At 36.4% G+C, this 13,650-nt stretch overlaps 2 protein-coding genes across 2 annotated transcripts; one reads left to right on the forward strand and one right to left on the reverse strand.

Moving 5' to 3' along the window:
* The first annotated feature begins 2,369 nt into the window (after nt 1-2,369).
* LOC121257500 (NAC domain-containing protein 6-like) lies at nt 2,370-4,674 on the forward strand. The gene is made up of 3 exons (XM_041158516.1): nt 2,370-2,706; nt 2,853-3,121; nt 3,684-4,674. The coding sequence occupies exons 1-3, from the start codon at nt 2,526-2,528 to the stop codon at nt 4,170-4,172; spliced, it is 939 nt and encodes a 312-aa protein (XP_041014450.1). The 5' UTR covers nt 2,370-2,525; the 3' UTR covers nt 4,173-4,674.
* A 1,413-nt stretch (nt 4,675-6,087) lies between these two features.
* On the reverse strand, nt 6,088-12,026 carry LOC121257501 (protein ALTERED PHOSPHATE STARVATION RESPONSE 1-like). The gene is made up of 4 exons (XM_041158517.1): nt 10,339-12,026; nt 9,874-10,091; nt 9,391-9,614; nt 6,088-7,677 (listed from the first exon to the last, which is right to left on the reverse strand). The coding sequence occupies exons 1-4, from the start codon at nt 11,627-11,629 to the stop codon at nt 6,930-6,932; spliced, it is 2,481 nt and encodes an 826-aa protein (XP_041014451.1). The 5' UTR covers nt 11,630-12,026; the 3' UTR covers nt 6,088-6,929.
* Between the last annotated feature and the right edge of the window lie 1,624 nt (nt 12,027-13,650).

The raw sequence follows: 13,650 nt of genomic DNA on the forward strand, positions 1-13,650 counted from the left end.
GACAGAAGAACATGGGAAGTAGAAGAAGAAATGAGGAAGTCTTTTTGTTTTTAATTGTATGGTGATTTCTATATAATATGATTGGGTAAAGAAGGAAAGAAAAGACTGAGGTCTAGGGGGCCGGGGAAGACTTGCAAGTCAAATTACCCATCAAATGCATGCCATTAAAAAACAGTCTGTTCTCTTAAAAGTGAAGAAAAGAGAAGTGGGTTCTCACAACGCGGAGTTGCCTTCGAATTGACACCTCTGGAGAATCTGTTTGGTCACTAATCATAGATATTTTTATAAACAAATGGCCCAAGACCAATTCTTAAAGTGCTTTACATAAAAACAAACCTCTCATTATGCACATCCAAGGTGATTTCCTCCGGGGTGTTTCGGTATGTAGTAGTACTGCTACGATATTGAAAAATCTTATTAGATGACAACGAACGCCGGTTCATTAGTATATCAGTGAGAATGAATATATAGATGTTTTTACCTGATCAATATTATCAAAATTCAAGATTCAAAAAACCATATATATATATATATAATCGTATTAAAATAAAAGACTAAAAAAGCAACGATCGAAAGAAAGAAGAAAAAGGGTTTGGTCATAAAGGGAAAACTTTTAGAAAACTATTCAAAAAGTGGCTTAGAAAATAATGTTCAAGATCCTAAAAAAATGGTGTGAAATTATGAGGAATATTTAATTAGTTGGGGTAGAGTATAGAGTCAAGATTCGAATCAGTATTTCTGTTTTGATAGCATGTTTATGTTTATGTCTTAATAAATGAAATATTATAATACTTAAATGAATAAGATAAATTGGGTTTAATTAATTTGAGATTTAGAAAACTTTGCATCAATTTGCTTGATGGAGATGTTTCATGAATATCAAGTTAGATAGTTTATACTAGGGTCCTACCTGCACCCTACAGGGCGGGATTGTCCCCATACCACTCCCCACCCCCACATTGGCTGAGGGTGGAGTTTGTAGTATCCTAGCAATCTGCCCCGTGATGCGGAGGTAGCCCCCCATCAATGTGATTGGGGTGGGGCGAACCTCTCATCCGTCCACCCCCCATCCACCACCACTCACGACTATGAGTTGTTCCAGTCGAAAACAAAATACACATAAAAATATTTAAACAGCAAATTTACAAAAGTATCTCTTATCCACAATAATACACATCAAAAACCAAAACTAGCAACCAAATGTAACGAAAAACAGCCAAAAATTAAGGATGGGAGGAAAGAAGAAAAAACAAAAACAAAAAGCTAAACGTCATCCACAAGAACCCCCCCCCAAAAAAAAAAAAAAAAACCGTTTGGTCGTTCCTTTTTTTTTTTTTTTTTAAAGATTTCGTTACCGAAATTATATATATATATATATATATATTTATAGGATTTGGGCACGGCTTGGACCCGGGCCCGGGGCTCGCTTGACCACTCTTCCCATGCACATTTCAGGCGAAAAACAAAATATAACTCTTATTTTACCAGAAAATGTCTTACCAGATTTAGTAAGGTATATATGCAACCCTTGGTGAACCAAATATCAAACTAATTTTAAAATTTAAATTTTAGAAATTAAGTTATATTATGTGAATTGTGTGTGGTGTACAAGTCTTAAAATCATATTATAATAGGTCTTTTTTCTTCGTTAGACTCTCGTGACGAACTTCAATGTGTCTTAAATTGTTTTTCCAATTTCGCGCGAACTTACCTCCAACTAATTACAACTTAATTAAACCAAGTTTTGTGATTAGAATAGAACAATAATACAATTATGTAATGAGTCCTCTACAAGTACTTAAAATGAATGCATTTGCCATGAACATAGCTTTAGCAAGGAAATTCTCCATCAAGAAACTCGCTATGTTGGATTGAAACACAGTTATTCAATTAATTGAAGGGGGGGGTTCAAACTTCATTCCAAGAACTTACGGGCCGGAGACCCCATTAACAAGACTCTGACTGACTGAAATTGGTATTACAAGAATGAGAAATCCTCGATCGCATCTCAGACTTGCTGACCACTTTATTGCCTTTGAAGCTTGAAACTGATCTCATTAGTACTACATATATCGTTGATCATATATATGTTCAGAATCAAAAACTAAAATCAAATGGATGTCCAGAAGCGTTACTTGGAAAAATCTGGAATTTCCTGGTAAAAGTCCAAAACCGATAGAAACAAAAATTTCAAGCAAGAGCACAAAGGTGCGTCAATGTCAATATTCATTAGTCTCTGGTGACTTTATGTCATGAAGCCGTGTGGGTTCCATGGCCCATTTTTTTTAAGGACTTTTCTGCCCCCCCTCAGCTTCGACGACTCGGTCGTGATCACAACCCTTCTTTATAATGAACCAATCCCTGTAAGTCATGCACCAACACAAATTTATATCCCCTACCTTTATGAATATCTATATATATCCTCCGATGATGCTTTGAGCTGGTATCTACGTAAGATCAAAAACCTTCACACAACCTTACAAAGATCAGAAGAGTAGGGAAACAGTGACCTGCGCGCAGCCAAGATGACAGCCACTGCCATGAATGAAATGACACCGGAGCTCGAACTTCCGGGCTTCCGATTCCACCCTACAGAAGAAGAACTTCTCGAGTTCTACCTCAAGAACACGGTGTTTGGAAAGAGACCTCGTTTTGATATCATTGGCTTCCTCAACATCTATCATCATGACCCTTGGGATTTGCCCGGTACGTAAATTTGCTGCATGGCTGGCTTTATTATTACCATCTTTAATTTCTTGCTTTGCTTGGTTTCTTTCAATACGATCGAGTAATAATATATCATTATGCTTACTAATATGCTGTATTATATATTATGGTTGTTGAAATCACAGGGATGGCGAAGATTGGTGAAAGGGAATGGTACTTCTTCGTACCGAGGGATAGGAAGCATGGCAGTGGTGGGAGGCCTAACCGGACCACTGAAAATGGGTTTTGGAAGGCCACCGGTTCAGACCGGAGAATTTTGAGTATATCGGATCCGAAGCGGATCATTGGCTTGAGAAAAACCCTTGTTTTCTATCAAGGAAGAGCACCTAGAGGAACCAAGACTGACTGGGTGATGAACGAGTATCGCCTCCCTGATTCATCTCCATTACCTAAGGTTTGCTACTTTTCCGGCATGGTAGCTTTACTTCGAAGATCAGTTCAACTGTTTGATTATTCAGTTGAAAGAACATGACTAGAACTTGCTAGGGATATTTTCCCAGGGCTAATTTGCGCGTTTCAGAAAATGTATGTAGTACTTTGGAAAGGAATTTTCCAAGTCCACGGATACTATGTTCCAAGAAAACAACATCTCTCTTTCAAGTATCAAGTATACATCCCTCTAGATCATTTGAATTAATTGCTATTTGGGAAGTTTCCGTGAAAATGGTTAGACTATTGGGAATATTAGTCTATTATCTATTGATCAGCTCATGCACACCATGCCGAAATCCTAGTTTCCTTTGTTTTTTTAGTATGGAAAACATCCTTTTTTTTTTTTTTACTAGGTCCCACTACTGGTAGGTAGGTAGAACTTAGAAGAGAGACGGAAGTAGTTAGTAAGGTAGTTAGGGGTTTTTGTTGTTTAATAGTGTTGGGCCTAGCATGATAAATATCTCCCATGTGTTGGAATCTCAGTAGTTGCATAAGTTTAATCTCTGATCTGTTTTCAAATGCAGGAAATAGTACTGTGTAAGATATACAGGAAGGCAACTTCTTTGAAAGCCCTAGAACAAAGGGCAGTTATGGAGGAACAGATCATCATGAAGAACTTTCATTCTTCCCCACCTTATTCATCTCCACCACAATCAACATCAGTACCACTTGATCAAACCTTCTCGTTTCTAGCACAACATGAGGAGGATCAGTTTTTGGCACCAATTCCCCATGCAGTACACAACAACATTGTCTTCAAGAAAGAAGCAGAAGAAGAAGTACTGGTAGCAGAAATAGAGTATCAGGCGGAGGAAAAGGCCGGAGAAAGATCACAAATGGAAAGCGGATCAGTATTTTGCACACCACCGCAATTTCCATTAGGCAAGGACAAGTTACCAGAACTTCAAGTTCCAAAATTGATGATGGACTGGACCCAAGACACGTTTTGGACTCAGTTAAACAGTCCTTGGCTTCAAAATCTGACCCCTTATGCCAACATTCTCAACTTTTAATGCCTTTTAATTTTAATTATGCACTACCCTAGCTAGCTGGGTACCAATAAACTTGGGTACTTTTTTTTATCGGTCAACCGCCCTTCTCGCTTTAAGGAAATTCTTGCCCAGTGTTTTGTTATTTAGGTGGCTGGCCATGAATCGGTTTCATCCTTCCCAGATCATGTTTTCCTGTTAGGGCTAAAGAACAATTGGAAAACTTGAGGATGCGAGGAGAATTGGGTTATAGCTAGCAAGATGATCTCTTGCTTAATTCCTCGACTGTTATCTCAGTGCTAAGGATAGGAATGGATTCTTCTGAAAAAAGGGGCTTTTCTTCAATGAGTCTTGTATTGAAGAGATTGCTATCAACTTTTTGTCGTTGTATCTCTTTGTTTTTTCTGGGACGAAGTTGGAGGGAAAGCTTGTATGGAATTTTTTTTTTTTTTTTTGTTGTTGTTATTGTTGTTGTACATTTTGGATCTCGAGTAATGACAATAAGAAAAAGCAGCAGATTTCGTTTTGATTTAGTTTGGGACTCCATATTCTGGTGATAAATCTAGAACTCAGATTTCTGTCTGGAATGAGATGACTGGGTCAAGTGGCCACAAGGTCAGGGTTTTGCGTGTAGGAGGAGGCAATACTATTACTTACTGGTGCTAAGAGTATGTATGGAGTCATGGACCACACAGTGTGGTTCTCGAACTGTAGTTCAATTTTAGGCTATTCAGTCATTTATTTTTACAATAAAGCTAGTCTGCCACGTAAACAGACTGCTAAGTTTGACCGCTTGCAAAAAAAAATTATTTTATTTTTATTTTTTAATTAATGATTAAAGAAATAATTTTAAATATTTTTTTATTTTTTTCAAATATTTAAAAATGTTAAAAAATACAAATAAAAAAATTTTTAATTTTACACTAGCGAGCGGCACGCTATTGCTACTCTTATTTTTATTGTTGCTTGCGGATTGTTGATAGAAATCAATTGGTGGACATTCTTTTAACGTGTTATTACCATGTGATGTTACGTCATTTATTAAAAAATAAATAAATAATACAAACATAAAATAAATAGCAAGAATCTATAATTTCAATCTCTTTTTTAATATTTTGGACATCTTTTTGGTTTGAATATATTTTTATATTTTTTTTTAATAAATCGTGTAGCACTACGTTGTGTTTTCACGTCAATAATCATTTTAAGTTAAAAGTATCACATGGCCAAATAGCAGTCCCAATCGACCTCAGGCAAAATGGTGATAGTGATTCGTGAAAGGGTTCACACGTATTTGAAAATTTTGGTCACATCGGCGTAGATTGAGACAGAGAGACACGTTATATCTAGAGAATTTATAGACTTATTTCTGTATAACAATTTGTTTATAACTATGTTATAAAATAATATTATTTTAAATTTTTATTTTGCCTCTTACTTATGATTTGATGGGTTTAAATTTAATAAAAAATATTATTATATTGAAAATCGTATATAAATTGTGAATAAGTTGCAAGGCTATGACTCCTTTTAATTTAGGCCTAGTTTGTTTTCGTAAATGAGATAAAATGAGATGAATTGAGATAAAATTTAAAAATAATTTTTTTTAAATATTATTTTTATTTTGAGATTTGAAAAAATTAAATTGTTTATTTTATTGTGTGAAAATTTTAAAAAATTGTAATGATTAAATGAGATGTTTTAATAAATTTTGAGAAGAGAAACGGGACCTTATTCACAATCATAGCCTTGTGATTCACAATCATATAAATTGTGAATAATCGTTCTCAGCTTCTCGGCGCAATTAGCTGCGAAGAAAGGATCGGATCTGCGCTAGATACGGATTGCATCAGCTGGAGAAGGGTCATCAGCTATTTGTCAATTTCTCACTCCTCAATCAGCTGCATCTTTCTCTGTCTCTGCAGAAAATTCTTATGGGTAAATTCCAATACAGCTCTTTATTAAAGGTACTGCTCTCGGTTTCAGAAGTCATCTATACATGAATACAATTTACTTCTAGCGGAAAACTTAACTTAATTGAACAACTTTGCATGGGTTTATCCGTGACTTGCGTCACCCTAAACATCCAGGTTCCCTATTGCTTAAAAAACTTAATTCCTCTTTCAAAACTGGAGGGAGAGGAGATTCCCTTGCTTGAGCAATCTTTACCTTTCCAACAGAAGCTAACAGGATGGGACATTGCTCATACGTCCAGATGAAATACCCAATTCCACTGCTTGTTTCTGTACATAATGCAGTGAGAATAGCTCATTAAAAAAGTCCTATGAGCAAACACGGATTTGGCGGGGCGGGCATCGCACTCGCTTTACGATTGAAGTATGTATTGTGTCATCAAACAACTGCAGTCGCCCAAGTCAGTTTCCTAATCAGCACAAACTTGCCTTGTATAATTGGACTGGTGAAGTATCAACCAATTGCAGTGGTCTGCCGATTATGATTTAGAACAACTGGTATAGAACCCAGAAGAGTTGGCAATGCAATACCTCCCTGATCTGGGGACAAAAATATGGATTGCCTTACCAAATATTCTTTAATCAAGGCTTTCTCTAAGTGACATGAACAGCCAACCAAAGCAGTCCATTATGGGCCACGACAGATGAAGTAAATGATATCCAAAGATAATAGAAGGAACATGTTCAAACTCCATGTCATAAACTTCCCCAAAAGATCCTGAGCTTCAAAAGATTCTATGAAAGGGCTGTAGCTGCAGATATTAAACCAACATAACAATGCAAAAACATCAACGCTTCTGTTAAATACTCAGCCCTGTGAAACTCTTTCACGATCTTGGCGATCCCTTTGTTCTTCACAACGTTGCAAAAGTTCCTCATAAGCTCCCATGGAGTTAGCTGTGAATCTCTCCATGGCCTCAAAAATTTTCTGCAGACTTGCCTGCAGACTACTATTGTGAGTGTCACTCTGATAGACAATCTCTCCAACTGAGAGACCGTTACCATCCCCAGAGACCAGAATCATTTTCTTGTCAAATGTCTGGATCTCCTTCTGTATCTTTTGGTCCTCTCTATCCAAATTCTTAACTTTCCTCTCCGGGTCCTTGTTAGCCATCATCCTTCGGCGCATTTCTAGCTTATCTTGTTCCCAGATCTGAATCACACTCATTCTAAAAACACGCAAAGAGTCCACCACTTCCTTCTCAGATATTCTCTCCAGAGCTTGTGACCACTGATTACAGATTACAAAAACAGGCGGTGCACCAATCCTACTGGGTGAGAAAGGAGCTACCCCATCGACTGTTTCCTCAGGTTCATACAGAAGACATTTCAGAAGCCAATTATTCAAGGCTCTCACATATCCCTTCTGGGCACTTATCCAACTAGAGAAAGTGACAGTCCACCGAAAAAGCTCATGCCCAAACTCCAAAGTGGCACTAGTATTACCATCACCAAGCTTCTTGCCTGATCCAATCGGACCTAAACCTTTAGCTTCCCTGATTGCTTGGCACTGACTACGATGGCATTCAAGCATACTTTTCCACATTCTGGTTAGCCTGAAGGGAAAGAACTCCGCATTAACCACCATCAAGAAAATAACAGTCAACCGTAGATCATATATGCAAAAGCATATGGACAAGGGCGTCAGTGCCCAAGTTCCAAAGTAGCATTCATCAAGAAAAGGAAATGCATGAAGGGAATACATAAACATATACATATATATATATATATTTTATAAGTAAGAGATACATATATACATATATATATAAACATACATATATATATATATATATAAAGAGCAAAAACAAAAAAACAAAAAATTGATTTCAAAGTCTATAGAAAAAAGGAGCCCTCATCTGTGTTCTAACTGAGGTAGTTTCCTGCTTCCCTAATCACCACATAATTTTATATACCCTTGACCAACACACATTTTTAGAAACGTACACACACTACTTTCTTTGGCTTCCAGCCGGAGCAAGCAAAATCTCCCCAAATAACATTATATAAGCTCTCCTTCCATAATTTGAATGATAAAGTATCAGGAAGCTCATCTGATACCATTCTATATTTGGGCAGCGTACATCCATGACTAGCTCAACCTTGGCCATCTATTTTTGTCAAAGGAAATCAATAAACAAAAGTTTCAACAGTATACAACTGGCCCTTCAAAATTAGTTGCAAATAACAGGTTACAAATTTCTATAGGTCCTATCCATCAGATGACTTGAATTTGGATACCTTCATGGATGTCTCCCCGCAAACGCCTAAGGTATATGACATGTAGAAGTACATCATATAATTGATACCTAAATTAGTGTAGAAACTGAAACAGAGCTAAAATCATATAAGTTCAATAGAAATAGACCCTTCCATCTTAGCATACACTTGCAAACATTTTAAACAGGACCTTGAGCTAGGACCCATTAACTGTTCGGTTCAATTTTTTCTCCTTGTTCTTTAGTAAGTATATAATTCATTGAACAACACAGGCAAGGTGGCCCAATCTTAGAGAATAAGTATCAACTACAATGAAGAACTACGATGCCCAAGATAAAGATAAAAATAATAAACCGAGCAAATATTTACTAGTAAAGTTAAGAGATACTAAAAATGCCATAAAACTTACCTAGCCAACTAGAAACTTAATTTGCACGATAGCCAGGCCAAAGTTTAATTTTCACAATTCTTTTACCTAATCATGCGTTATACTTTATTTCGACATCTAGGTGCTGGGGGGTGCTATTATGTGATACCTCCTACTAGGCCTACAATTCCTCAGTTTTGCTCTTTATTCCTCACCCTGGCTTCAAAAGTCACTGACGCGAGTAATAACAAGGTTTCAAAACATCCTAAATCCAAAGTCATATCCCTCCTCAAACAATGTGAAACATTGACCACTGATCCTACCTAGGCCATGGACCAAGAATAAATGATACCCCAACCCGCCCCCCAACAAAAAACAAAATCCACGGATAGAGCATTTGAACTTCCAAATATCAGTAAGGCAAATAAAGACAATTAAAGACTTTTTATTTTATTTTTGGTTAAGAAGACAACTAAAGAATATTGATAGTGATCTATCAGATTTGACAGTATAAATGAAGCATGCGATAGGAAACATGCCACTAATAATAACAATAATTAAAAGAAAATATAAGAGAAGATAAACATCCATAAAAGCCATAAAATAACTGTGACATAACAAAGTAACACAAATAAGAGATATCAAAAGCTGCAAAATACGATTGCTAGCTTTATAATCCACGTACCCTTGAATTAATTCATTTAGTTGTGGCCACAGCTCTTCATCCCTAATCTTACTAATTGTCACAGATATCTTATCAACAACCTGAATTGCCATTCTTATTTTTGCAGACAGATCCCTTATTAAAGTACGAGTTGTATCAACCTTGTGAGCCTCAGCGCCCCTTTCATCTAAGCGCTTCAGCTTATCTACTTTCCTATCATAGATCACCCGCATCTTTTCCTCAGCCTGCAAAACAACACAATGTTAATAACTCGGAGAAAACACAAAAGAACAGAATTAGGATCCACGCAAAACTTTGGAACATAACCAATGTGGTATTATTGATCAAATCCACCAAAAGGATCAGGACTCGTATGCTTGGTACAGCACACTGACTGAGACTCAGTATAAAACACACAGGTACATAACATTGCAAAAGGATAAGAATTTTGAAGATATCCCAACTTAATCGCAGAATTCAACATGATCTAAAACACACCCATACCTTAACTTCGTTATAGAGTTTTTTTTCCCAAAGATACAGCTTTTGCAAAGTAGACGAAATTTTTCTAGATCTCAGCCCCACGACATCTTCATCCATGTCCCACTGAGCTGGACCACCCTTGTCAGTACCGGCTGACGAGTCGGCACCCTTAGAAGTAGGAGGCTGTGAGGATACCATGGACATTGAAGGAGTAACCGCGTGCAACTTCTTGGAAGAAACTGGTTATGCAAAGATGCATCAAATCGACATTTAAAAGAACAGATAAAGAAATCTAACTCAATCAGGCCGAATATATTAGAAACCCATTTCACATAAAGAGAAGCATTTTTATGATCCATAAACCATCGACGCACTCTAATTCGTCACCAAAATCAGGATTAAAAATGCAGATCAAGCAAGATAACAGCAATTTTACAATCAAAAGCTTCGGAGAGCAAAACTTACAACATGAATAAAAAATGGTACCTTGATAAACACTATGTTTACGGTTATGAGGAAGCTTTCCCACCTCAAGCATTTTCGCAATCTCATTCCCCGATTCGGAAGCTCTCTCAAACTGAATCTCGATTTCCTTTGCCACTTGAACCACACTCAGAGGACCCTTAAACCTGGCCCTAGTCTCCTCGGATCTCTCCTCGTCACCAGCAACTTTTTCCTCCATCACATGAACGTCATACTCCCTTGCATCATTTTCCATTGCAGCACTCGGTCTCGTCTCGTATAGCAACGTCGAGGCATCAGTGTCGTCCACCACGGCCTTGGAATGCTTCCCACTCCCACCACCACCACTTCTACCCGCATCAGCTACAAACTTCTGATCCCCGTGAACTTCCTTCACCACCTCGTGCTGGTAATCCTCGTCCTCCAAGTCAGGAATCCCCTCCTCCTCCCTCAGCTCCTTCGAGTCATTGCTCGGCGTGTAGGCCGCATAGTATTTGTCGTAACTCTCGAACGGGTTAAAGAAATCCCATGCCGAAGATTTCGGCGGCGAGGGTGGAGGGGGTGGTGGCTTTTTCGAAGATGTATCCGCTTCATTTAGCGAGTTAGCATAGTAACCACCACCATAATTATTATAATTGGAATTGGGGGGCGAAGCAGACCCATAATGCGCATACGCACTAGAACTAGGATTACTGTTTCCATAATAAGGAAAAGGCGGATAACCAGAATAAGCAGAAGAAGATTCACCCATGTGCACCGTCCCTGAATCAACCGGCCTCTGCTGGTACACCACCGAAGGCGGCGTCGGTTTATTCTGCATATAATTCATGTGCATAAACACGCCGCCGGCACCGCTACCACCACCTGGAAATAAACCTTGAAACTGATACGAACCTAGCTGTCCTCCTCCTCCTTCTATTTGATCCGTATCCATGTATTCCATATGACCATGTTGGTGAAAAGGCGACGAGTCCCCCGAACGGTGGTGGAGCGAGCCCAGATCGTTGTCTTCTGAATCCGAGCCGGAGTTGAAATCTAGGTGACCCGAGTCTTCGTGATGAAGAGGAAGAGGGTCGCCCTTTTTGTGAGGCGGGAGGTTGAGCTCGGGGGAATGTGGTGAAGTGGAGGAATTGGTTAAATCTTGCTGGATGAATCTGTGGAGGGAGTGGCCGATTCGTTTGAGGGAGAGAATGTAAGCAAGGTGGGCTTCGGCCAGAGCGTAGCGCAGGTGGATTGCCTCGTCCAGGTAGGTAAGCCGCTCCCGGCAGAGAGCCACCGCAGGGAGATCGTCCACCTTGGAGCTGGAGCACCCCATCCAAAATATTTTATTATTAATAAAAACTGAAAACCTCAGTGGAAAGTATAAAATGAAAGCCCAACAACAAAAAACAGAAGAGCAAGGTAATTTACGGCTGGGAAGAGAGAGAGGGGCATGAGTGAAGATGACTTTGATTGTGACAGTAGGAGTAGGTGATTAGGGTTTGTAGAAGTAGCAATAGAAGAAGAAGATAAGGGAAAAGGGGAGGAAAGGGAAAGGAAAAGAAAAGAAAAAAAAGGACAGGGAGAGGGGGAATCTTATGCCAGCGCAAAGATTTTGTCGTCGGTTTGTTTGTAGCAGCAGAAGAGAGTGAGTGAACATGAAAAGCACGAGAGAGAGAGAGACTGAGATAGAGCAAAATATGTATAAATCTCAAATCTGTCTTCGAATATTTTTTTATAGACATTCGCAGATAGAGAGAGAGAGAGAGAGATGGAGAAGAGAGATGGTGTTTGGTTTGTCGGAAAGTTTTACGACTACGGCCACCTGCGAAATTTCCGTCTAAATTTGTACTGATTATTATATTTTTAAAAAATTTTATATAAAATATGATAAGTAATTTAATTTTTTTAAATTTTAAAATAATAATAATATTAAAAAATAATATTTTCATATTATTTTATTTAATTTTAAATTTTTATTTCATCCCAACTTATTATCTAAATGGCACCTAAATTTTTATCTTATAAATTTTTTGTGCTTGGGTTTTAATTTTATTTAATGAGGGTTTTAATTTCTTTTGTTATTATTTCTTATTCCAAGAATTTGAAATTAAATTTTTATTATAAAGTTGAAATTTTAACGACAACTATACGAAAAAAAAAAAGGACAATTATAAATTTCAGAAAAATTAAGAAGTAATATCTGAGAATTAAACATAAAAGAAAATGTTAACCTTCAACAGTAGCATGTTCTTTGCTTGCAATGACATCGTCCTTCGTCCGTCTCTTTTTTAATAGTAAAAAAGATAAAAAAATAAAATGTTTTGGAGAAAATGTAGCTTGACGTTATTTGATAAAGTTAAATTATAAAATTAATTTTATTATAAAATAAATTTAACATATCATATAAAATTATATAATATTTTTTTATTATAATATTTTGAATAAATATATCTAATTTTTATTAAAAAAATAAAAAAAAATATAGATCATTGATATATTATTGTTAATGAAAAATTATATTCAACAGTCCTATACCACATAATTATTTTTTTTTTAATATATATATGGTGTAAGATTGTTGAGGAGAAGAACTCTACTATCAAATTGTAGGTGACAATAAACAAACTAAAGTCTGACATTTTATTTTTAGAAAAATTATATTCATCAGTTCTATATTACGTATTTATTTTTATTTTTATTTTTATTTTTATTTTTATTTTTATTTTTCCTTAACAATTAGGTGGGCTAAGGGAGATAAGTAGAATAACTCCTTTAATTTAACAAAAATAATAACAAAAAGAAAGACCATGATTTGACTCTTATGTTTTCAGCACGTTTGTTAATTTCTGTCTTAAAACGGTAATTGAGAGACCCTGATGTCAGCATATCAGCTAGTCAGCATCATGCATGGCATACAAGGCATAGATTTTGTACGCGTCACAATGTGACAAATCACGTCGCTAACAAGCTCTTAAATATAAAAATACTTCAAAACCCAAAAATAAAATAGAAGTATTAAAATTTTAAAAGACAAAAAAATAAATTGGAAAACAAGTTGAGATTAGAAATACAAATACTTAGGAAATAACATCTACAAAATATAAAGAAAATCAAATATAAACCCCCCCCCAAAAAAAAAGTCATTTTTATCACGAACAATATTCAATTTAATATAATGATATTTGTAATTTTAGAATGTAAAAATTTCATACACTTTTTTTAAAAAAAGTGAATAAATATGAGATTCGTAAAAAAAAAATTTTTAGACTCTATTTTTTTTAAATAGATTACACATACTAAAATTATATATAATATTACTCATTAATTATGAATTATTTGTGTTAGAAAAGAAAT

This window comes from Juglans microcarpa x Juglans regia, chromosome 3S (genome assembly GCF_004785595.1).
Source record: "Juglans microcarpa x Juglans regia isolate MS1-56 chromosome 3S, Jm3101_v1.0, whole genome shotgun sequence".
Lineage (NCBI taxonomy): Eukaryota > Viridiplantae > Streptophyta > Magnoliopsida > Fagales > Juglandaceae > Juglans > Juglans microcarpa x Juglans regia.